This window comes from Poecilia formosa, unplaced genomic scaffold, assembly GCF_000485575.1.
Source record: "Poecilia formosa unplaced genomic scaffold, Poecilia_formosa-5.1.2 Scaffold373, whole genome shotgun sequence".
Classification (NCBI taxonomy): Eukaryota; Metazoa; Chordata; class Actinopteri; order Cyprinodontiformes; family Poeciliidae; genus Poecilia; species Poecilia formosa.
In genome coordinates this window covers 3,335-25,855 of record NW_006800312.1, presented here as the reverse complement: position 1 = coordinate 25,855, position 22,521 = coordinate 3,335, and the positions used below count along the sequence as shown (strand labels likewise).

General features: G+C 39.4%; 1 protein-coding gene across 1 annotated transcript in view; it reads left to right on the top strand.

Moving 5' to 3' along the window:
* The window catches only part of LOC103154086 (pyruvate carboxylase, mitochondrial-like), a 192,055-nt gene extending 170,056 nt beyond the window's left edge, over positions 1-21,999 (top strand). Inside the window, exon 12 of the mRNA XM_007575244.2 lies at positions 21,700-21,999. Within this exon, the coding sequence (XP_007575306.2) occupies positions 21,700-21,984 (285 nt within the window). The 3' untranslated portion in view covers positions 21,985-21,999. The remainder of the gene's footprint in view (positions 1-21,699) is intronic.
* The last annotated feature ends 522 nt before the right edge of the window (positions 22,000-22,521 follow it).

Here is a 22,521-nt window from a genome sequence, read left to right as displayed (position 1 = left end):
GAACTTTGCTCCGTTTCGCAGCGCCGCTTCCTCCTGGGAGCCGATTTAATCAACGGGATGGAAAGTGTCCAGACATCTCAGCTTTTCCTCCCCTCTAAATTGGATAAATTTGTTTAAGGTTGCAGCTGCTTTGGCCTGTTTACTTCATGTTGTCCTATTTTAATAATCAGCACCTATTTTAACATGGCCTCTCCTTCCTGCTTGTTTTAAAATCTCTCTGTTTGAACTCCTCCGCTGTTTGTGCCCGGCGTCCTCACGCTGAGCCGACTCCCCTCACACCTTCTCCTTTCTTCTTCCTCGGTTCGGCTCTGTTTTTCTGTCTGTCATGTATTTTTAATGCCTTTGAGACCTTCAAGTCTTTGCCAGTTTGGCTTGGCTTGACAATGAAACACTTGAACTCTGTATGTGGTGGGTGGCACACAAGAGCAGGAGAAAAAGGTGAGGGATGAAAGATCTGGATAGTAAAGACAATAAATATAGCCTTATTCTGGATGTGGGCTTTTTCTGTGAGGCTGCCACATTTTTATACTTCCATGCTTTACAAAATAAAAGCTAAGGAATAAACCCTGCAGGACAAAATTGCTGTTTTTCATACAGTTTGGCAAGAAAGGGTATTGAGGTCCTGCCAAGAGTCAGGCATATTTACAGCACATAAAAAGCCTGTCCTCTGCAGATGCATTTCTTTATTTATATTTGAGAAAAATACAACTCTACCTGTCTTTAAATTATAGACTATAGCGACTGATCTTGATTACAGCTGCTTGAAATTTGCAGAAACCTTTTCACTGATCCTTTTGAATTTAATTCCCTTGTTGTATTCCTGTCTAATGGTAATCTTTAGCTCCAACTTTAAGGTTACAAACTCAGAAAGATCTTGTAAATGTCTGAGGGATGTGATTGGTACATTTGTAAGTCAAAGAGGCTGATTGCTCACCTGCAGCTCCCAGATTCAAAAATACAACCTGTCCTTTACACAGAAGAGTGCAGAGACAATTCATCCTATTGGGTTCATGCAAACACGAGGCTTAAGCAATATTTAAAAAAAAAAAATCAAGAATTGGTGTTTTAACAAATCGTAAACTGTTCTAGGTAGACTGAGTACATTCTTTGCTGTTTTGGTTTGTAAAGGTTGCTTGTCCAGTTCTAACATTGTCCTCATCCTAAAAGTGACTTAAAAACGCAGTTTCTCTAACAGAATAAAAGTTTCATGGCATTTAAATACTTACTGTCATCCTCATGTCTTTATTCCAGACACAAAAAGGTACATAGTAAAAGGATAAAACAAGCAAAATAAAATAAAAATAAATGCATATTGTTCACCGAGTCAAATAAATGACGCCTTGAAGAAAATCTCACTGTACTAAAAACAGGCTTTACTAAAATTGCAGTTATATTATTGCTTGACAGATAATCTACACGTGTATCTGTACATGAGACTCCTTAGCACAGCTGTGGGTGCAGCGTTATGTACAAACATATCATTTATCTACATATCTAGATGTTCTTAACCAGCTTACATTGTAGCCCTTTTCAGATCTTCGTTTTCAGATTACGCCTTGTGATCAAATGAAAAGTCCTGACTGAAACACCTGGGGGATGAAGTCGATCCTCCAATGCTGTTTTTGTGATCCATCTTGGTAGATGGTCCAAAACGCCCAACCAGATTGAAGGAAGGCGATGCAGTCATAGGAAACTTAACAAAGCCACTGTTCAGTGAAAACACACACCTGATGGTCCTCCAAAGTGTCTCCATAACGTGCCGACAGCAGCGGCTCTATTTCCCTCCAGTAGATCGATGACCTTCAACTTAAAAGCTGCATCATATGAACTTCTACATGTTGTTTCCATGATGAGGAGGTATGAGTTTGGAGAAATTTCTCCGTCGTGCCTGCTGCTAGCATGTGCTTGTTCTAAATGAAAATGAGCGCTTTCTTCTTTGATTTCCAATTTTGACTTCCATTGATTCACTTCCTGCTTCAGCGCCCCCTGGTGGTTGGAGGAAACTCCACAGAAAAGCTGCACCGAGCTACAAGCCGCTTGGTTCAAAGCGTGGGGAAAACAGTAGTGACTTATAGTCTGAGAAATACGGTATTTGGATTTTTATCATTCTTCCCTCCCCGGTGTAGAAATATATCTTATAAAATTGTTAGAATGTTTTGGCTTAAAAAGAAGAAATGTGGAAGTTTGATGCTGTTGAAGTATTTAATTTGACCCGTTTGTTTTTACATTAAATATTCTTCTGAAAACAGCAATTGAGGCATATTTTATGTATATTTAGATGTGCAGGACTTATAAAAATTGTCTGGGGACTCAGCTGTGTTTTCACAGGAGCTTTAGTTGAACTTTAAATTATATAAACAGCAGCAGTCCTGAACAGTGCTGATTGTTGACAAAATGTTCAATGTTTGAATCAGTATTTCAGATTACAATTGTCCTGATTTTGATCGACTCGGTTGATATAAATCCATTTTACTCTTAATGTCAACAATAACAATTTATTTTTCTTTCTCATTCCTCCCATACAATGTCTGGAAAAAATGCACAAAGTTGAAAAGACTAAATGTATGTGTATAGTAACTGTTACCACCTTGTTGTATCAGCATGGGCTGAATTACATTAGCCAGCCATCGTGGGGGTTCTCTGTTTATTTACCAGCTGAAACATTTATTAGACGACATTAAATAGATGTAACATGTTGGAAATTAGCTTTGTGTTTTAGTGGCTTTGCCGCTCTGAGAGCTGAAGCCTCCTGATTGTGTCAGAGCATGTTGCCGTGTCGGTCGGTCTGTCCAGGGGTTTCACATAATGAGACACAAATAACATTCAAATGAAAGAGGAAACAATGGCAGCCTCTGTTTGCAGACTATGAAGTACACATTTTCAGCTGATTGCTTTTCTCTGTGCAGAATATACATAGAGTATGCATTATTTCAAAATGAATGGGGATTGCTTGAAGATAGAGGAGAGAAGCAGCAGGCAGAGGTGGAGTTAAGCTAAAGGTTGTGTCTGAATGGCTTAGAGATGCAGGAGAGAGCAGAGAGTATTGACCTACATAGGAAGAGTCTGATGCTATGTTTGGTACGTTGTGTGGAAAGTTCCCCAGACAGAAAAAGATAGGAATATGACAAAAGGCTGGGAAAAATGTTGGGTTTTTCTTTTGGTGGGAATAAACAATGCTGCTACTTTATTTCCAAATGCATAAATACATCAGATATAACACGCACAAATAAACATTTCTGGGTGTTTCTTATATTGCTTGTTCATGTCCTGTTTTATTTATCTTTACCGTAGAGCTAAAAATGTAACCGTTTCTCATAAGCAAACTTGTTTAAGTTTGATTCTCTGAAATAAAATCAGTTGCAGAATTTGTGTAAGTGCACAGAAATCCCCTTCATGCAGATTCATATCGGAGAAATCTGTGGAGGCATCAGAGGTTTGTTAGAGAGAACTGGTGAGAGAGCACAGGGAGAAGTTATTTAGACCAGATTTAAAGTTTAAAACATCCCAAGCTTGGAGCATTTCAGAGATCTGTTCAGTCCTTTATCAGATCAGGCTAACTCTGGAGGAGCTGCAGACATCCGCAGCTCATGTGGGAGAATCTGTCAGCTGGATAGAAAAGTCTGACTCCAGAAATCTGAAGAATGGCAAAAGAAAGCCAGCAGGGGGTTACCCAAAAATAAAACCCTTCTTTCCTGAGGTTCATAAAGTTTTCATGAGGTTAATGACGTACAGTTGTTCCTCCTGTAATGATCTTCTGACAATACTTTAGACCAGTGTTTCTCAACCTTTTATGGGCCAGCGCCCCCCCAGCCCTTATTCAAGTCCCTCACCGCCCCACCAAACAATGTGCAGGCTACTTTGCACTGACCATTATTTTATCATTAATATTACTATCACTATTGTAGATGTTTTGATTTTTATGCTTGTTTCTGTATTTATCATCAAAAATAATTTCCCAGACAACAAAAAAGCCATGGGAATAGAAATTATTTTCACAGGCGTCTACGAAAAATGCAATGAACATTCAAGTTAAAATTGGTAGGCCTAACAGCAGCCAATCAATGGAAAAATATTCTTATTTTGTGCCATTTTCTAGTTAAATATTCCACAAAATGAGCAGATAAAAGATGAACAACATGCCAGTTTAAACTTTGATCTATTTGCAAACCAACTGAGCTCTGCAGCATTAAAACATGGATAGAACTGTAACTACATTAATCATAACTCTTCTTCTCTTCAGTGTTTCTGTTTCTGGTGGTGCAGCTCTGTGCTGCCTTCAGGAGAATGGGACATCAGAGTATCATCCATAAAACTTCACCCACATGGCATTTATTGTGCAAACCAGAGCTTTCAGAGGAAAAACAAAAGTTTCAGGTCCTTTAATGCCGTACAAATATGAGACAGAAACCTGACATTTAATTAGTAGCATGAACTACATAAACAATATATTTTTTATTGAAAAATAATTAAAAATGTACTTTTATTAAAAACTTAAATAAAAAAAATTCCAGCAAAAATTCAGAACCGTAGCCCTGTATGAATGTAGCCCGATTTTATTTTAATTTAAACGTTTCTGACTTTGAGAAGGTAATTTATTGCTTTACCTTCCGGTTTGTGGAAACCTACTAAAGAAAACGGAGAAAAGTTCATCAGACGGACCAGAAACTAATCGATAAAATCAAAACAGAGGTCTTGTTTTTTGCTCTTTCTGACGTCCAAATGGAGATGAAACAGTTGCAGTCGGATCTCTCGTCGTCGTGTCGGCGGTGCCTCTTGTCGGCTGTAATTCATCAGACTCGTTTCGAGGTGAATAAAGCGAGGAAGTCGTTTCCAGATGGCAAAAGTGTCAGGTCCATCTATTTAAAGACAGGATGTTGGTGTTATTCATTCAGCCAAGTTGAAATCAGAGGGATGAACAGACAACAGGATGAAGACCGGAGTCTGAGTTTCAGCGAAATTACGTCACATTGATTGAAATGTTTACATGCAGAACATTTGCATCGATTCAGGACGGATGAGACTCGTGTCCTCGATGCTGCGGCTGCCGGTTCTGATTGCATATAGTGAGCTGTGTCTTCTACGTCTAATGCCAGATAAAATGCACAAACAGGCTCGTGTTTTATTCCCCATCCAACTTCTGGAACAAAGTTTGAGCCACGCTTCGTGCTGGACATCCCTTCGGCCGCTTCGTGATTGTAAAAGTAAAGCAGGAGATGAATTAGTGTTCTTGATTACAAATCAGAGAGGCGGACAATCCGCTCGCATCTGCAGCTGTTGCTGTATTTTGGATTTCAATCAGAATCACTTGAAGCAGATTTAATGAGGGATAATGACATGCAGGCATTTCCAAAACTTAATGTTCAGTAACATGTTGCGTAATTCTGAAAGTGGGACTAAGCAGAAACTCTTTAACTTTGTTAGATGTGGTGAAAAGAAAGTACAACCAAAAAAAGGAATTGGCCTTTATCTGCTAATAAAGTAAAAAAAAAAAAATTAAAAACAGCAAATTTAGAAAACATAAATTTTTGCAAAAACTGCAAACCAAAATCTCCATAAATGTTAAGAAAATATCAAACTATGAAGTTTAAAATGATTTTCTTTTTACCTTGACTGCATATAGAAAAAATAAATGTATTAACTTTATTAAAATAGGAGTGAATTACTTAAAGTTGAGGAAAAAATATTAAGTATATATAAAGTCACGTATGATTTTTAAACGTTAACAATTTTGACTTAATTGATTCCATTTTAATTAACTACAAAGCTTTATAGTAAAAACTAATGGAAATAGCAGCTGATGAATTGGATACAGTTTTAAGTGAGGTGTGGAGTGAAGGAGGCGTGACCTTTGAACCCGAGCTGCTGCACAGGAATGGCCCCGTCAGTTCGGCGCGTGGCTGGCGGATCGAACGGGGAAGCGCTCAGGAAGGTGTTCGTTCATCTTTGCTGACCAAAGATGAACGACGGTTTGAACTTTAGGCTGATGCAGCAGCAGAAAGAGTTCAGATGAGCCACAGGGCTGAGTCAGATGAAGGTCTGGTGAGCAAAATTAAATGTTTTTAAATGCAACTCAACTTCTTCAAAACATAGAAAGTATTTCCTCTGATTTTATCTCAGTCACGTCTTAACCGCAGCCGTCTCCAGTGGGATTCGATCAATATCTTCAACAATTTGTTTTATGGTCCTAATTTGAGATTAGCATCTAGATTAAGAATAACTGTGCTATGCTTAGTGTTTGCTGTTTCATGGTAACTTCTAGTTATTTTGTTTCAGATCAGATTTACTGTCCAGCAAAGATAACGTGTGGAAAAATACAAAAAATGTTTTTTTTTTTTTTTTTTTTTTTTTTTTTTTAGGGAGGAAGAAAATATCAATTGGTAACATCTGCTATCAAGCATTTTTGTTAAAAAGCAGCAAGTTTTAGATTTCTCTGGAGAGAAATTTTACCCCAACCTTTGCAGAATTGCTTTTATTTATTAAATTTTTTAAAAATCAACGCCTGCACCAGCATCCACACTGTGAACTGTGCTGATGTTGGCATTATGCTGTCGATTCTGTCATTCATTGTGAACAATTGACATCCCCACCTTTTAAAAACACTTAACAGCTCCCTACTTTAATAGTTTACACACCAAATATGCCTTAATTTGCATTAATGCACTGTAAAAATCACCTTAGCACTACAGTAGAAAACAACATCCACTCTTTCTTGCAGCCAATTTGCTCTAAACTAAGTAAATGGTGCTCCTGGATTGGCTGTTTTAGTATTAAATTTAGGTATTTCAGCTTCTCAGTTTGTTTCAAATATAAAAAAAGAATCCACTAATAGGTGAGTTTTTTGTGAATAGCTTTTAGTCACGTTTCACGTTTTTGCTTATGACAAGACAAAATGAGAACCTAAAGTTTGTATTCCTTCGATGCAAACATCTTAATATGGGAGCGAAAACAGGCGGCGTCTGGTTAGCGTCCGCCTCTCTTCTTAGACGGGCCTCTAAGAAGAGCTGGACGTCCATCCAGCTCCCGGCAGCTTGTACATCAGATTATTTGCTTGTTTGTCACTTCCTCCTATCTCCAAAGCCCCAAACAGCTTGTTCTGCTGTCACAGACATCTGGTTGCCACCGACTCTAATGGTTGTACTGATGTTTAATACTACATTAGATATGAGGCCGACTGCAGCATTGTGTGGGTGGCCAGCAGGTGTCTGTGCACCAGTATTTCTCAGTGTGTGTGTGTGTGTGTGTTGTTCTGTTTGGCTAACGCTCATAGCAGATGGGTGGAAGATAGACAAGGCACTGGAAGTAGATTTTTAACAGAGATGATTTCCGGGGAATAAAAACGAAGGTGAAAACTGTGATATTTGAGAAATGAGGCAGCGACAGGTGTGAGGAGCACAGGGAGATGGAAAAATGAACGAGGAGACGTGAGAAACCGGGTAACGAGCTTCGAGGAGGAGCAAAGGCGGGGCAAAACGGGAAATAATTGAAGAAAAGTCAACAAGCGTTGGAAGTGTGGAAAAGTTGAGAAGCAGAAGAGATCCTCTGCTGCTCGTTTGGATCATTAAGCAGTCTTCATGCTCTGGAAGGATAGAGAGGCTAATGCAGTCGCCTCTCCAGATGAAAGGCAACAAGGAGCTGCGGTGAGAGTCTGAGTGGGACGGTGATGTTGCTCCAAGGGCCTGCACCTGCAGATGTACTTGGTGCCTCGCAGTGGAATTGCACAGCTGTTGTTCTGGAGTGCTGAGAGGAGGAGTACAAAAGAACGATGGGGGAGAGCAACATTTAGGGTTTGAATGATTTAAGAAGCAAAAATAAGCCCGGGATGCCTTTGGGGAGGCACAGAGTGGGAGGCAGGAGGCTCATACTGGGATGAAAAGAAGCTGTAGACTATAAATGAATTAGACATTGAAGGGAAATGTGGAGACTTGATATAGGTGGGTTGGTTGTGATGTGGATTGCAGGCGAGCTTTGAGTACGTGTCTCATGCAGCCACAGGCAATAGAGTCCATCTGCAAAGGTCACCAACTATCCTCCACGCCTTCCTCCCAGGATAATTCGATCGCAAGTGGGGAAGCTCTAAATTAAACTCATGAGATGCGTTGTAATAGCAGGTGTGAGCGCGGTCATCGGTGACATTTACAGCCTGGATGCTTCGCCGTTAAGTCGTCAGCAAGTCGTCTGTGTGAAACCACAGGGGTCCAGAGAAACCTCTGCAGACCAGGATGGGATCAACGCTGCTTTACTAATGAACACAAGACAAAACTAAAGGAGGAGCCGACGGCACACAAAACTAAACCTCAAACAGAAGAGAAGCAAAACCTGAGCAGAGTTCAAAATGTTGGACTCAAACCACAACCCTTAAAAAAATGCAGCACTAAACCTTTGCAGATCTGTTTTTTTGTTCGTTAAATAATTGAAAATGCTCAAATTTGAAGATGTATTCAAGGCCTGGGAAGTGCTTGACTTTTGTATAAAGTTCTTGAAATGTCTTGTTTGAATATTTGGGAGAAAAATCTCCTTACTGAAAGTCAAGTAATTTTATTATGCTGAGGCATTTAATTTGAACAGGATGGTCATTTATCTTAACACAAACTGATTTGTTCGGTGTAATAAATATTATTCCTGATACATTATTGATTTGTGTAATTGACGTAAAGGTGGTCTGACATTTTAAATGTCTCTGAAATTGAGGATTTTTGTTCTCAGAATAATAATGAGTACAGGGTGCGTTAGAGAATCTTCAAAACATAAGATTTTCTTTTAATTTTGTTAATTTATATTTGAATTTTAACAAAAATGAACAGAATTAACATTAACAGAAATAAATGTCATTCAATAGTAAATTTTTATCTCCAAAGTGTGGTGGTCAAAAAGTTTAGAAACGTACCTTTCAAATTTACTGTGGAAATCCACACAGTTTGAGTTTTTTAAATCTAAAGCATCTTTTTAATTGTTTGATGCATCTGAAAACATAACATGTTACTTTCAGACAGCTGAGGTACAGGAACATGTGGGGGACAAGAGGAACTAGGTTATCATAAAATAATAAAAATAATAGCTCATCTCTTAGGTCAGAAACGTCCAAGTGTTTCACGTCAGGTTTAGGAGTAAACTGAATGATTCTTGAAGACGAAACATGCATTAATAACATGCATTAATAACATGCATTAATAACATGCATTAATAACATGCATTAATAACAGATTAATAAACATGCATTGGTGCAAAAACCACACAGCAGTTATTGTATAAACATTTTATCCTTCATCTTGTAGTTTATTTAACGCTGCCTCAATCTTTTGATTGTCAGAATGAGCCCAGCAAATGTTGTGAGTAAATTAATGTCCAGACTGTATAAACTGCCCTTGGCTGCACAGATAACCTCTAATGTTTGAATTCTCTGCAGACTCTGGGATAAATAAGCTCCTTTCACACAGGCTGCCCTCCATATGTGGAGTAAAACTAATTACATTCACTCTCAGAAAACCAACAGGGCTCCACGCTGCTCTGCTTTTGTTTTGTCGGCGTGTCCCTCTGCTAAAGGCAGGTATCAAGGCTTTTCTCTTACATGTATATTCAGGCTAATGCACTGGTTTTCAAAGAGTGTGTTTGTATTTTTATTTATGATAATGACGAAAGGTGACTGTTTCCCCTCATGCCTGGTTCGAAATGGCAAAAAAATAAAATATTTTTCTTTCATTTCTCTGACTACACTTTTTTTTGTTTCCCCAACAGTTTTTAAGTTGCTCTTTTATTAGAGGCGCTGGATAAACTAATGTGGTTTTAAACACCTTTGTGTATATATTTATATATTAATCTCAAATTAGTTCAGACTAGATGACTTAAAATTGAAATTATATTTTTGTAAAACTTTGCATTAAAGAATACAGTCGACTTATCTACACATTTATTTGTAAAAGAGGTTGATGGTTGTGAAACGGGTCAATTCTGATATTACAAATTATTCTGACTCAACAAATGTTATTTTGCTAATTGTTTTAATTGTTCTGTAGAGCACATCTAAAATAGTCTAATATAAACTCGTGAGTGTCCAAGATTCATTTTTGAATCTAAGAGTCGCCAAAAAATTTAATCGGATAATAATCATGATTTTCATTTCCTACATCTGAGAATCTATATAAAATGTCCTAAAATCGATAACCGTCAGTACTGGAAGCACAAAAAGCACCAAAACAAAATCAACAACAAAAATTGACTGCATGAAGCTTTTGATTTTTCAGGACCTTTTCCAGGTGTTAGAAGTTTGTAAAGCGCCTCATCCATCCACACGGAGGCTACGTCAGGTGAATCTGTAAAGGTTTTCAGGCTGTTCGCCCAAACGGATCCGGTGTTTCTGGGGACCAGAAACCGTCATTTGGAGGGTGGAGAAGTTTTAAAATGATGGTTTTGTGTTTCCGTATGTACATAGCAGAGGCGCAAAAAGTGGGTATGCAGCGTATGCAACGCATAGGGGCGCAGCACCAGAGGGGGCGCCAAAACCCCATCTGGAGGGGGCGACGCGCCGATTTATGTTTTCGCAATAATGTGCAGTTGCGCCACTGGTACATAGTCTTTTTCTGAAACGATGACATGTTGGCTCCATCTCACTCTGTAACCTGCATGAGCTTCACTCAAACATTTTTTTGCATCGTTCTGTGGCAGCGTTACAGCGCCGCCCGTTGGCCCGGCATACGTACTGCACATTTTTCCATAAAACTATGAAAATGTAGCATTCATCTGTGTAATCAGGGCTTGTACCGAAGTTCAGAGCAGCTCAGAAACTAAACTTTGACTCTCGGATGACGGCTTTAGCTCCCTTCCTGTTAAATCCAGTCAGTGAAAGCAGAACCCAGAACATCTGAAGCACTGCGGGGTTTAGATGCAGTCAGGTTTTCTGCTTCAGCCCCACCTCACATTTACCAAAAAACATCTTAATGATTAACAAGACCAACCTGTTGGGTGATGGTCAGTAGCTGCTCTGCTGCTCCAGGCCTGGGATGATCCATCATGCAGCCATGAATTCAGCTTGAAGGAATACGTTTGATTCTGGCTCAAGAAGCTTTTGTTTTGCATTAGGAGAATCATCTGACTCAGTCGGTTTTCCTGTGTGGTTGAATAAAAGCAGCTGTGCAAAGACGAGCCGCCTCCACTGCGATGTAAAACGCCTACCACCAAACACTTGGTGGCGACTGGGACTTACGTTTACAGGGGAACTGCTGAGATGTAAATACTTTTTCCTGGCAGTATTACTGTCCCTGTTAAAGACAACAGCAGTTTTTGTAAGTGTGAATATGTCAAAACTAGACATTATAATGGTGGTTGTGACAAAATATTTGAGAAAAATCTTCCATTGATGACTTACTTTGCTGCTTCTGTCTAAAGTGTCCCTGAAATATCAGTTTGCAGTCACAAATGGCTCTGCAGCTCAAACTTTTTATGCATTTCTAATGTCAAAAACCTTTTAACCTTGGCTTTTGTATGAAAAAAACACCTACAGATAATAAATCCTGCGTGTTTTGATAGCTCAAAACAATTATAAGAAAACACATTTTTATCTCTTTTTTGTCTCTTCTGACTCTCCTAACATTTCTCCAAACCTTTAGCCGCTTCCTGAGCTTTGATTTGCCCTCACAGGTAGACTTTAACCATTAAAATTGCACTTATATTCCCATCTCCCTGCCTCTCTGTCATTCTGTCTCTTCCTCCTTATTACTCCTTAACTTTCTGTAGCTCTGCTGCTCCATCTGCTCCTCTCCTCCTCTAATTGGTACAATATCAGTTGGAGCTCAGATACTGCCGTCAGTTTTTGTCTGCTGTTTTTTTTCTTCTTCTGCTGATGCACAGCTTGCTCGAAATGCGTTTTTCCTTTTTCTCTATACATCCACTTCAGACATGTGCCGTGTGTTGCTATATTAGCAGCGAATCCGACAAAGGACAAAGTGAAACTTGGTAGCAGCAGGAGACACGGTTTGGTAAAAAGATCAGAAAGTTTGGGAGACGAACGGTTCAGAATGTGATTTACCTAAAAATGTTGAATTTCTCCAGTTCAATCGACTCAAAACGGCACAAGTAAACCTAATTTTGCTTAAGTTTTATTTGCTTTAATGCCCAAGTCAGAATTGCAGAATACAGTACAGTTCTGCTGAGTGTAATTTGGTTTTTACTGAACTCTAAAATTATTTACATCTATCTTCAAGTACAAGATTAAAAACGCAAGTTAAAAACAAAACTAAAATGGCTCAGCAGCGTGTAAAAACACTGAAATATGGAAGCTCACGCTTGCTGCTTCCAGAGGAACTTGGAGTAAATTACGGCTGATCTGGCGGGTTTAGTTAATAAACCGTCTTACTGGCTCTATTAAAGCAGGAGTTTTAGCTGTTTTTCTCTGCAGGATATAAATCTTAAAATGATGCAAAGAAGAAAAGACACCACTGACTTTGGAAATGTTGCTGCCTGTCAGCCTATAAAGAGTTTTAACACTCAGAACAATTATAATGGCTGTGATGCTGCAGTGAGATTTTTCACAGGTATTTATATATTTAAGATGGCAGCCAGTTTGACCTAGTGTTCCTCACCCAAAGGTTTGACTGATCTGGGTGTTTCAGTTTCCCAAGCTGAGTTTTCTTAAGAATATTTTAGATGTTTTCAAAGGAAAAATCAGTCAAGGCGCAGCTTTTCTGTAAAATAACGTTGAGTTCCAACTAAAAATAGGTGAAAATCTACTACATTGAAACCAATGATGGATAAAAACCTGTGTGGAGATCAAAGCTGCACCTTTGTACTTTCTGTTTAGACATAAGACATTACTGTACTGCTAGTATTACAGACTACCATAAGACTTTTCTTCTATTAAAGTAATTAGCTTAGCTCGGGATTAAACATCTAAACTGATTAAACATGACTAAATAACTAAGTAAACCCAACATAGGAAAGGAATCTGCCATATTTGCTGGAGTTCACAAAAACATTGTGGGACTTTTTGTCGTTTGCTTCCAGTTTAAAAGACTTTCAGGTGTTACTTTGCTCTCTGCTGGATTAACCCTTTCATGCATAGTAGTCACTGCAGTGAACAGCTGTCCACTGCAGTGACCTTCTTGTTGATTTTTATGTTATAAGTGCACACAGACCACTAAAGTGGACACTAATGCATCATAAAATACACTATCAACTACTGGCCATCAGCTGCAAATGCAAGAAATTATTTTTGTTAGATCCAATATGGCCGACAGACAAAACAACATGCCAACCGACCCGGTCCCTTCTTCTACTGTAGACGCCTTAAGAAAATAAAAAAAATAAAAAAAGAATAAAAAAAATCCTGACACAAAGGATCATAATTCATGCATGAAAGGGTTAATAGTGTAATTCCTTTGTTTTAGCTTCCAGCTCCATTGTGTTGCTTGTTGTAACTGCAGGGTGAGTCAAGTTCAAATAATCCGGGGTGTGTGATTGATAGGAGCAGAGAGGGGCGGGGCCAAGCGGCCCGTTACTATGGTTACAGTCCAGCTTCTGCATACGAGTGCAGAGACTTATCACAGTATTTTGTGGTATTATTGAAACGGCGATAAAAGTGACGATAAAAAACATTTATTTTCTAGGTTACTGTTTAGCTGCCACTGCATGACACATCAATAAATAATAAAGGTATTTATTTAATCAATACAAATACCGTTCATGAAAACAAATCCATTCGTGATTCACGTCTTTAGGACACCAGTCGTATAAAGAAGTTTGATTTATATCACTAAACTTTGCACATTAACTGAATTTATTGATATTTATTGATACTCATTGAACAAACATTGGAAAAATGACACAAAGTAACAATTCTGACAATACAGAAAGTTTTGGGGGGTTTTAAACATTAACTTTGATTTATGCTGACAACAATAAATCAGAATTCTTATAAAGCTAAGAAATTTATCACGATAAATGATAAACGATATGATAAACGCCCTCTTTATTTTAATTCTCTATTCAGACTATAATAACTAGATTGACACAACTTTATGTTCTGTTTTCTTGTTTTCTGTTGTATTTCAAGGTTTATTAAAAGAAGAAGCCCGGTGCTACCAAATGTGTCACTTTGACTCGGGCTGACTTTTAGCTCCAGTTATGGATGTAATGAAACTAGAGTGTTTTTATGACGACGTCTGGTCATACGTCAGCACATTAACAGAAATGGCCTCCCTCCTCCTCCCATCCATTTATTTTTACCATTTTGCTCAGAGTTTTTCCCATTTAGCCGCTGACGGTAACTACTCTGACCCGGTTCGCTGTAATCCACCCTGAATCCAGAGCTGCTACATTTGGTGTTTTTTTTAAAGACTGCAGTAGTGGTGAGTGATTTGTAATGAACCCATGATGGAGCAACATTTTTCTCATTCAAAGTCAGAGGAACGCGCTGTTGACCTGTGCTGCAGAGGGACTGAGGAGTTTCAGTGATGGAAGCATTCAGGAAACGGATGGAGGGGTTGGAGACTGCTGCTTTCTGACAAGAAACTGGAAGGAAATGCAGAAAAATGTGCTGTTGATGTTGAAGAATAGGCAGCAGAGTGAAAGTTTACAGCTGGATAAACTGACAGAGTGTGGAAAGACTATCAGACGGATTTAATACGAAGCTGCAAAGTTTGTGTTTGTGGGCATCTACTGATTAAAAGCTCCCGTCAAAATAGAGCGGGACAAAGATCCGGGCTCCAGCGTCTCTGAGTGCCTGATGCGTGGAGTTGCTTCAGTATGTGTGTCAAACCACCACACTACTTAAATTATTTGTGCCTCTGACTCCCTGGAGACAATGAAGAAAGAGGTAAGACAGAAACAATGACATGGTGGGAGTGTAGGAGCAGGGAAGTGTGATTTTTCCTGTTTGACAGTGCCCTGGGCTGAAAGAAGCCATCACCTTGACTTGAATTATTAACGCGGTACTTGACTTCCCCTTCAGTTCGGTCGGTACGGGAGCTCTTCTGTTTCTGGCTGCCAGATCTGCAGCCGCTCAGACAGTCTTGGGAAAATTAGATTCAAGTATTGTGGATTCACTGTAGCACCATTTTTGTTTTTGTTTGCCCCACGGCTAAACCCCATTATTCACATACACTCACCGGCCACTTTATTAGGTACACCAGTCCAACTGCTCATTAATGCAGATGTTGAATCAGCCAATCGCGTGGCAGCAGCTCGATGCATGTAGGCATGCAGACGATCTGCTGCAGTTCAGAGCATCAGAACGAGGAAGAAAAGTGATTTTAGACGCTTCGAACGTGGCGTGGTGGTTGGTATGAGTATTTCAGCAGCTACTGAGCTACTGGGATTTTCACGCACAACCGTCTCCAGAGTTCTCAGAGAATGGTCTGAAAAGATAAAATATCCAGTCAGCGGCAGTTCTGTTGGCCAGAGGTCAGAGGAGAACGGCCAGACTGGTTGGAGCTGATAGAACAGTAACTCAGATAACCAATCGTTACAACCGAGGAGAGCAGAAGAGCATCTCTGAACACACAGCACGTCGCACCTTGAGGCGGCTGGGCTACAGCAGCAGAAGACCACACTGGTTGCCGCTGCTGTCAGCTATGCAGGAAACTGAGGCTATAATTATTACAGGCTCACCAGAATTGGACAATAGGAGACTGGAAAAACGTTGAATCTGCCGAGTCTCGATTTCTGCTGCGACGTTCGGATGGTCGGGTCAGAGTTTGGCGTCAACATGAAAGCTTGGATCCATCCTGCCTTGCATCAGTGGTTCAGGTTGGTGGTGGTGCAGTGGTGTGGGGATATTTTCCTGGCACACGTTGGGTCCATTGATATCAACTGATCACCGTGTCAATGCCACAGTATTGTTGCTGACCATGTCCATTCCTTTATGACCACAGAGTACCATCTTCTGACGGCCACTTCCAGCAGGATAACGTGTCAAAAAGCATAAATCATCTCAGCCTGGTTTCTTGAACAATGAGTTCACTGGATTCAAATGGCCTCCAGTCACCAGAGCTCAGTCCAATAGAAAACCTTTGGGATGTGGTGGAACTGGAGATTCACATCACAGACGTTCAGCCGACAAATCTACCATCATGTCAGTCTGGTCCAGACTCTGAGGAACGTTTCCAGAACCTCGTTGAATCTCTGCCACGAAGGATTAAAGCGGAACCTGGTGCTAGCAAGGTGTACCTAATAAAGTGGCCTGTCAGTGCATATTAAACTCGCACAATAACACTCCCTGATTCCTTATTAGCATTATGGAAATGCTACAACATTATCTTTAATGAGAGAAGCATTTAAATTAGAGAAAATTAATAAAATCCTCCAGTTATCTGCCAGGTTATACTTTCTCCTTTTTTTAGTGATTATTTTCTGTAAAACAAATCCCATCTGCGCGGCTCTAATAACCGAGTATCCACTGTGCTACTGTTGTGAATTCTTGTCTAACTTCATATCCCATTTATATGTTTGTTCAGCCAAGTGCAACAGCCAAACATCTGTCTTGCTGCACATTTCATTAGCCTCCTGACATGAACACGCAGCGCTGTTTTCACAATGTTGGCCCTCATTTTGGTGGATCCAGACGTTTCCGCTGCAAAAATACATGATTTTATTTATGCAAAACGTTTGGGTTTTATGGGTTTTACGGGTTTACATGCTCATGTAGATGGAGTTACTGTGCAGCTTTTACATTAAAATAAAGACAAATATAAAATAAATTAAATTATTTCAATAAAATTATTCAAAAAGTAAAAGTTGTATAGGTTTATTGCACGGAATATAATATTTGGTGTTTATTTTTGTTTATGTTGATAATCTTGGATTTAAAATTATGGTTTTTATGGGTTTTATTAGTTTGCAAACTCGTGTAAATGAAGTTATTGTGAATTAGTTTGTTTTTAATGTCTTTCAGCAGGGATTTGTTTAATATCAACTAAAATAAAGTGTAATATCAGCAAAAAAAATTATCAGTAAAATTATTCAAAAAGTAAAACTTACAGATTTATTACAAAAACATTTAGTATTTTTTGTTAATTTTGATTATCATGGATTTTATTTGTGCAAAATTCTTGGGTTTTATGGATTTTATTAGTTGTAGATGGAGTTACTTTTTGTTTTTAATATTTGATCTTCCAGGTGATAGTTGTTGAAATCCATTAAAATAAAAAGAAATATTAAAACATATATTTTTTTAAATGTAAAAGTGGTAAAGATTTATTACTCTCAGTAATATATTAAATGTTTCTGTTCATTTTTAGTATTTTGGATTAAAACTGAAACAGAAAACATTTTATAGAAGACATTCAAATTCAAAAGTTATTTATTGATCCCAAAGATAAAAAATTAATTCTTATAAAAAATGTAGTTTTCAAAAACAATGCACATGTTTTGGGCCACAAAATAGTGACCATTAAGCAGCCTCTGACTGTCTATGAGGAGGGGAAGCTTCATCAGAAGCTGTGCTGCATCCAACCATATTCCTGGAAAATTTAGTGGAAGAAAAAAGTGTGGTTTAAAAAAAGCATAAGAAAAAGGGGTCAACTGAAGCCTCGATATGCAAAACTCTTTTTATTGAAGAGTTTTGGAGAAATTCGGTGTAGTTGTTCTTATCCAGAATCTGCTCTGCAGCTCTCGTACACAAGCTCAGATCCTGGTCTAAAGAGAAGAACTGGGCTGCTGCTCAGTAGCTTTTCATTTAGAAATCAGAGCTCATTTGTTCCATCAAAGTGAAGCTGCTGATGCAGTCCTGCAGGAGTGGATTTGCCTCATAACGGCTTTAGAGCCCCACTTAAGAAGCTGACTGATTCCTCTACATGTTACACATGAGTTGTGCAGCAGCCCCATTTTTGGTTATTTCTATTAAAACGTTAAATCCCTCTTTGAGCATCAACCCCACTTTTCAGCCGGCCAACGTCTTTGAGGGTTAAACAGTGACTGAACCAAAGAGCTGCATCAGTTTCACTGTAAGCGAAGTTTAATGCCGCCCTCCGTTTCCCCGGGGGAGAAGTAGCAGAAACGCTGGCTGCAGTCGGCGGCTCTGCAGGCAGCGCTAACTGCTGCTCTGCTCAGGTGTTTCTGTTTAGCCTGCAGTGCTAAAGTGCTTGGGCAGAGGGCAGTTTGCTTTATAGCCCGCTAACGCCGAGAGGACACCTAATGAGGAGAGAGGAAAAGTAAAGACAAGTGTGAAAGCAAAGGGCGCCGAGAGTTGGATACTGATGGTAAAAGACTGCTGGGAAAATGCTGCCAGTCCAGGAAGGATTTTTATTCCGACTCCTTAGTCGAGTAAATTTTGACTTTTTTATGTTTTTCTACTTTTTTATCAGCTTTGTTTCACCTGCTGGTGAAAACAGTTTCTTTACGCCACCTGTGAAAACTGTGCGCTGACGATCTCATTGTTTTGGGAGGAAAATTAAAAAGCTGTCGGTCTATTGTGTTGTATTTGGAAACCCAGACACTGATTCCTCTGCTTTCACTAAGCAGCAGAATAAAACGAACGTGGAATTGTTCTTATTTACAAGACAACACATTGCCATTGCTTCTCTTTCACAAGGCAACGGAAACATTTTTCATTTCAGGTGCAGCCTAAAGACTCTTGGTATCCTGAAGACTGATACTTCCACCTTGTCCTATAAATGCACGTCCCGCTGAGGTTCTGGTGCTCAGTGGGTCCCGGTGTTTCGCCCCGCCTCCTTTACGCCATCAATCCACTCTTCGGATAAGTCCACATCCAAACGGACTTCGGCAAAGTGCATTACTCATTTCATTGCTCCGTGTGACATTTTAGAACAGAATATAAATGTTATCATGTACAAACTAATTTAAAGTGCAACATAGAAAAGCTAAAATTGGCTAAAAACATTCGTAACCACATCCAGATGCTGTCCAACTCAGGCGGAGGTTCTGATTGCATTAAGTCTGGTATATTTTGGATTAAAGGGCAGAAATATGGTGATGTTCACAGAGCAAGCAGTCTGTTGAGAAAATCAGCTTTCAGATGTAAAGTATTAAAATAATTTCACTTCCATTTGGGAATACTATCGACTTTTGTTCCATCTTCAACAAGTCAGGACCAAACACATTTGAACAGACAAATATCTCCTTCAATGTCTTTGGAAGGCAAAAATACTTTAACAGGACATTTAAAAATGTTCTGAAGAGACGAACAGTAGTTATCGCTCTAGATGTTGGTTATGAAGCAGTGGCTCAAGTCGATGAAGATTTGAAACTTTATGTGGACTTCGACTGAGAACTCTCTCCATAGGCCTGTATGTGCAATTTGGAGGTGTGGGTGTTTCTTCCTTGTTGGTTCAAAGTTCAGCGCTGCGGGAAAAAAACTGGTCTTGAATGTTTTGGTGCGTTTTTATGGAGCGTTTTCCATAAGCCGTTGGCTTAGATGTTGGACAGACGCTTTGGCGATTTTTTTACATTAGATTTCTCTGGTTCTTGTTTATTAGACGTCTACAGGAGTTTGTACATTTTCCACGTTAATATAAAGAGGTGAATGAAAATTTCCCTTCACCTGAAATCAGTTATATTCTTGTTTTTTGGTATTTAGTTAGGTTTTCTGCTTATTTCCTCTCGATTCTGTATCCAAGGATTTTTTTTTTTTTTTTGTGAATTATGACTTCAAATTATTCAGGGAAAATTTGCCTGTTCATGGATTTTCTTCTTTTTAATTCATAAATACTTAACTTTCTGTTGGCTGCCAAGCAAAGCAGCCAATGCAGAAGCGCCATTCATCGTCCCTGAAACACTGGAGATGTGAAGGATTTAGCTTCTGCTGCTAAGATGGTTTCCACTGTCTGTTTTATATTTGATCTACTAAAATGGCCAGGTATAAGAGAAGATCATCAGTATTTGCAGATTCCAGGTATCTTGTGAACACTGGGGTCTCACCATAAGGAGTAAAACAACCCCACAATGTAACTATGACAGAATACAGCAGCATTTATGTTTGCATTTAACGTTTCAGTTAATTTTGAATCTTTGTGACAAATTTGGGAGATAAAATGAAGCTCATGACAAACGTTTCTCATCATAATTCTCTGCAGCTCACGTTGTGTGAAGATATTTCCAGCATATCATCAGCGCGGCACAACATTGTTATAATTACAATTTCTACTCATCTTTCGCTCGCAGCCCTCCGGGGCCCCCATATGTTGAAGTATTGGACATTCATTTCTCTCCTTCATTTCTGCTCTCCTGCCAAGTGACGCAGCTACTTTCCTCCTGCTCCTCCTCGCTCAACTCCTGCAGGTTTTCTGCATTTTGCTCATTTCTCTGCTCATATTTCTGGCAGCCATTGTCTTCTAAAGGGAGTTTGATTAAAACAGATGTGATGTTTGCATTCCTGCAGTGCAAACATTAGAGTCCCCTTAAGAAGATAAAAATAGCATCTGATCAGTGTTGTGACAAACACTTCATGCATTCTTATGCAGAAGTTATGCACAAATTCTCAAAATGTACAGTGAAACTAATATTTCTACCTTTTTAACCCTTTAAAGATGAAGTTTCAGATCTCCGCCTTTGCTTATTTTAATTGTACAGAGTTCTTTAAATGTCTTGAGTTAAAACTTTTGCCCATTTCTGGAAAGACCCAACTGGAAATATCAATATCTAGCAGTTATTTTTGCAATTTAGCGTCTATGAAAAGAGTGTTTTATCAGATTAAACCAAAGAAAAACATGCTTCCTGCTACGGCGGGAATGAAATTACCTTAATAAATCGAGATTGGCTGGAAAGCTCAATGTCTCCCCTTTCAGAAACCGTTTGAAATTTTCAGATAGTGCAAAGTGTCATGGATTTACCATACTGGAAATTTAGCTTGTAAAAACCGTCGTTGCCAAAATGTTTCATTTCCAATATGAATTAATCTTGAAATAACTGAAGCAGAACAAATAGCAACAGTTTTCTAAAGCCATTACTTCAGGCTTCACCTGGTCACATGACACAGCTGCAGCAGCCAATACAATCTCCACACCATGTCAGCTTTCTTGAAAACTCTTGTCTTGTTCTTCCAAAGTTTGCACCGGAGACCATTTTTGGCCCACAGATTGATTTCTTCCTTCACCTCAATAATAATTCACAAGTAGTGAAGAACCGACGGACCAGCAGAGGCAGAGCTGCAGCAAGAGTTTGTCCTGAAAATTAACTTGAATGCTCTGACAAACGAATCCAAAATGACAGAAATTAAAGTGAGATCATTTTTATAGTTTGTGGGCCTGATGATAAATTGTCCCACACGTTATTGCGATGAACAATAATATTGTTTTGAGACCATTTTCAACTAATATGATGGCAGTGTAACAGCAGTGCGATGAAACATTTTCAATGATCAATAAACTTCAAATTGAACATTTGATGTTGGAACAGGAAGACATTTTAAGTATCAGAACTTGGTGACACTGATGTGACGCCTTCATAAACACGGAGCGTTCACGAACGTTTCCGACTGTCATGAAGTGTCATTCGGTAAATTATGAGATAATTAAGATGTCGGTAGTTCATTTTACTCAAACTTATACCTGTTCTTAATTTAGTCCTTCCACTCGTAAAAATTGTGCTAAATGTGCAGAAAATGCTGTTTTTATGTTCTTGCTTCAGATCAGGTTTACTTGGTCACACTGAGGAAAAGCTGTGCCCATCTCAAAGAATATCAGAACCAAGTTGTCATCAGTCATGTTTGCTTATGTTGTCTATGTGTGTCTAACGTTGCTAACTGGCCTCTGACAGGTATTCAGGAGCGGCGAGGGCATGGGGATCCGTCTGGACAGCGCGTCGGCCTTCCAGGGCGCCATCATCTCGCCTCACTACGACTCGCTGCTGGTGAAGGTGATCGCCAGCGGGAAGGACCTGAACACGGCCGCCTCCAAGATGAGCCGCGCTCTGGCCGAGTTCAGAGTTCGAGGGGTCAAGGTAGGAGCGTCGGCCATGTTTCGTTTTGTCTTGGTGCTGCACCAGCAGCTCAGTTTGTGCTTTCGTCTACGTTTTATGTTGCTGCTGCCTCCATGGAAATGAGAAGTTGTCATGAACCTGGAGGGTTTTTTATTGAGATGGAGGACTGTACTTTTAAACCGTTTCCAGATTTCATTTCTGCTCTTTCTGCTGTAAGACACCAAAGCTGTCGTTGGAGGCAAACGTTCTTGTCGTCAACGGGGCGTCGGCTCCATCAACTCGTTCAGGGCAACGTGACACAGAAGATTGCTCATGGGAATCATTGACACTTCCTTTGTGAATGTTTGCTCCATTTACCTTTTGTCTCTCTGTAAACTGCCTACGCCGTAGTCAAGCATCTCTTTACATTTCATTCATGATGTCTCCCACATTTAATTTTCTTCTCTGCCATAACTCCCTCAACTCGAGCCGCTTCTTCACCTATCGTTTACGTTTCCGCGCTGTACAGATCAAATGTGTTCGAATGGGTCGTTTACAACCCATCAAATATGGAGCGGCAGCACCATTTCTTTGGGATCCTTCTCTATTCTATTTTTATGCTAACATACGGAGCCCCCCAGGGGACATGGGGAATTTTTTTTCTTTTGCGTTCCCTCGCAA